This window comes from Aspergillus welwitschiae (genome assembly GCF_003344945.1).
Source record: "Aspergillus welwitschiae strain CBS 139.54b unplaced genomic scaffold BDQ94scaffold_82, whole genome shotgun sequence".
NCBI classification, from domain to species: domain Eukaryota; kingdom Fungi; phylum Ascomycota; class Eurotiomycetes; order Eurotiales; family Aspergillaceae; genus Aspergillus; species Aspergillus welwitschiae.
In genome coordinates this window covers 29651-32741 of record NW_020798776.1, presented here as the reverse complement: position 1 = coordinate 32741, position 3091 = coordinate 29651, and the positions used below count along the sequence as shown (strand labels likewise).

The following is a 3091-nucleotide window of genomic DNA, read 5'->3' as shown; positions in this document are numbered from 1 at the left end:
CACCTCACATGCAATATCCGGAAATGTCCCACTTTTCTGATGATTCTGAAGCAGGCTCTACGGAAGCACATAGGGCGTGAAGCGAATCTGGCTGTACGGCCAGTTGTGTTGAGCAAACTTCCACGTAAATGAAGCCTGCATTGTCGTAGGGACAGTTCCAAGGGTACTGTAATAATCTCTTGAAGAACCTATAATATGGATGATTTGATTGGCCCAGAGCCAAATATACCCCCTAGCTGATTAGTTGAGACATACAATTTTGTTTAATTTGCCAAAGTCTGCTGCTTATCATTGAATTATGACAATGTCTGGCTGATCTGCGTCCAGCGTTGAATGTAAGTCCTAATAGCCCATCGAGGAACATGCTCCAGTGGGTTCTATATCTCAACAGGTGGCTTGGTGTGCCTAGCCATAATAGTAGGACAGATTGCAGGCCTGGGGCAACAGCTGAAGACACAGACAAATGGTACTGTGATGGAACCATTACCCCTGCATCAGGCGGACCGGAGCGCACTGGCGCTGGGATGGTGATTTAGTCGATGGCTATGATGACACTTCTCGGCATAACACCCCGTTCCCTGCCTCTACGTTGTATGTCACCGGGTGGTCCGGTTCCGACATGCTCTTCAAGCTCGTCATTCAGTCCCCTCTTCTATGGTAGATTATTGTATCATAATCTTGAAAGCCGTGCTTTTTCTTTTTACTTTGCAGCATCTAATGGCATCGCGAGGTAGCCCTGGCTAGAATCATGTCTAAGAAACATATCGGCCAGTTACAGTAGTGAGAAAGAACGGTGCCAAGGGTTGCTTTGACCATGATTACAACCTAGCGGGAGCCTAATATTATGTATTCTGTGGAGTTTAGAGCAATCAATACTAAACACTCAAAAGGAAAGCCGCTGCAGACTCCTCTGATCCTCTATGATCCCGTGGGCACGATTATGCTGGGATGATTATGTTGGAATAATCAGGCATGCATGTGCCGCTCACTGTAATAGCCCCCGCCTCCGCGCCTTTCGCATTTGCTATATTAATGAAGCCTCCACACACCCGGTCACCTTTTAAGGCTACTTGGCTGCCAACATAGCTTGCTGCATGTCTGAGCCCTTCCTGGCAGCCCTCGACTGTCAAAGGTGCCGAATCCACACAGGAGGCTAGCTTGTTATTGGCAGTGGATTCCACTCTGCCAAGAAAGTCGTCGCTCCAAAAATATGGGTTGGCGCACCTTGAACTAAACTTAGCCACAGTCACCATGCTGGAGGGGACGATCCCGCATACCCATCTTTAACACAAGCCTCGCAGGCCGATTGGAGAGAGGGTGAGGAAATATCTGGATGACTACACTGCTTGGTGAAAGAACAATAGATTGTAGCCTTGAAGCTAGACCCGATCTCATGCTCCTGATACACATAGCCGATTAGCTCTCGACTCATATGGGATGATGGTTGGGTTTGCTAACAGTTGCTACCGCAGGTGGCTGCTCCCGGGAATGTGACGAATGATAGGCGCTCGCGTTCAATACTTCTGGAGTTGGTATTCCCATACCTGGACACAGGATGTCCATCAAAGTTAAAGTGGTAGTAGATGCTGACAACGCTTGTTCTGTTGTAGTTCCTGCGTAGCAAATTAGCTGGCAGTGACCATCAATCTCTTTTGCACAACATACTTGGGTCTTGGAGATATCCGTCCTTCAAATGTCCTTTGACATCATGATTGTGATATTATTGGTGAGCACCAACAGTAAAGTTTCCGCTAGTAGGGAAAGGGGCATTCTCACTGTACCGAGACATTAGGGTGTAAGGGCTGGAAGGCAAGAGCGAGGCAAACACAGGGGAGATGCAGAACCATTGTGACAGGAGGAGATCGGCGATGGCGTATATGAGAGTACTCCATACAGTATCTTGGCCTTCGCATTTGTACGTCGAGGTCGATGGGTCTCCAATAAAAGTGGAATGGCTTTAAACCGATACTCTCCCTGTTTATGGTATTGTTTGGAACTAGAGATTGGCCAACATCACGTATAGACAGAGTAAGCGGACCTTTCATATCGGCATGGAATGTAAGCTGTGAATTTTCCCGAGACAAGTTATGGGCAAAATAAAGGTTAATGATCGGACAAATGTTCACTTAACAAAGAGAATGTCCTCCACAGCGGGAAGAAGCCCATGTATATATGCAGAACGCGGAATTGTTGCGGGGCAAAATCAAAGTACTCTAGGCGGTTTACCTAGGCAAAACTCCCACCTGAGATTCAACAACCGGTTGAGATGGTTAGTAGCAGGCCAATATAGTCAATGGCGTATAAGGGCAATTCACCCAGATCATACCCTTAGCCTCTGCCACTAGAATCCCATTAGGTGTGATCTGGTGAAACTTGACTCTCTTTTGTATGTTTATCCCGCGTTCTCCGCGAATTTGTAGCATTTACCTGCATGAACTGACCTCGCTGGTAACCACTTCGAGTGGGTTGTAATGGAACATTCCGAGTGCAAATCAAACAATCTGTTGGTGTCAATCCCTAGGGTCTGTCCTAACCAATCGGGTGGGTCTAGGTATCGACAGTCACTGCTTATAAAGATCCGTCCGGTTTCATAGAGAAGTACCCCTAAATTGCATCGCCGGCCATCCAGGACAACTCCAGTAGCTCCCGTACTCATAAATCCTTTTCCAAAATTGATCGCCGGCTGGGCAGGCACCAAGTATCATCAGATTACGTCCAGATCTCGGGTGTAGATTATCTTTACGCGGAAGCCCAGGGATTCGAAAACTGCTTGGCCTCGGGCCAGGGACTGGGGGAGTCGGTCGTTGAGACGGGCCGAGGGGAAGTTGAAGGCGATGAGGTCGGCTTTCTGGAGGGTTTTGGCGAGGGTGAGATGATCTGACATGGTTGACTCGAAGTGGATGATAAGAGACGGTGAAATTATGCTAAAAAATGATGGTGGTGGTGATAGATGGTGTGGTGTCGGGTTGGGTATTATATATAATTAATGCCTGTATATGATCTCAACAGAGGATCCCTCGGGCCCTTATATACAACCTAGTTCAAACGAAAGTTGAGAACAAAAAAAGAAAAAAGAAAAAAAAAAAAAAAA

General features: G+C 47.1%; 2 protein-coding genes across 2 annotated transcripts; both read right to left on the bottom strand.

The window, feature by feature from the left end:
* Window positions 1–848: 848 nt before the first annotated feature.
* Window positions 849–1391, bottom strand: BDQ94DRAFT_154911 (uncharacterized protein). Its single transcript, XM_026768379.1, has one exon. The coding sequence runs from the start codon at window positions 1251–1253 to the stop codon at window positions 939–941; it is 315 nt and encodes a 104-aa protein (XP_026619874.1). The 5' UTR covers window positions 1254–1391; the 3' UTR covers window positions 849–938.
* Window positions 1392–1453: 62 nt separating this feature from the next.
* BDQ94DRAFT_164135 (uncharacterized protein) lies at window positions 1454–1913 on the bottom strand (the record flags this gene model as incomplete). Its single annotated transcript, XM_026769912.1, has 2 exons — window positions 1454–1613; window positions 1777–1913. 2 exons carry the CDS (start codon window positions 1911–1913, stop codon window positions 1454–1456), a joined length of 297 nt encoding a protein of 98 aa, XP_026619873.1.
* Window positions 1914–3091: the final 1178 nt, after the last annotated feature.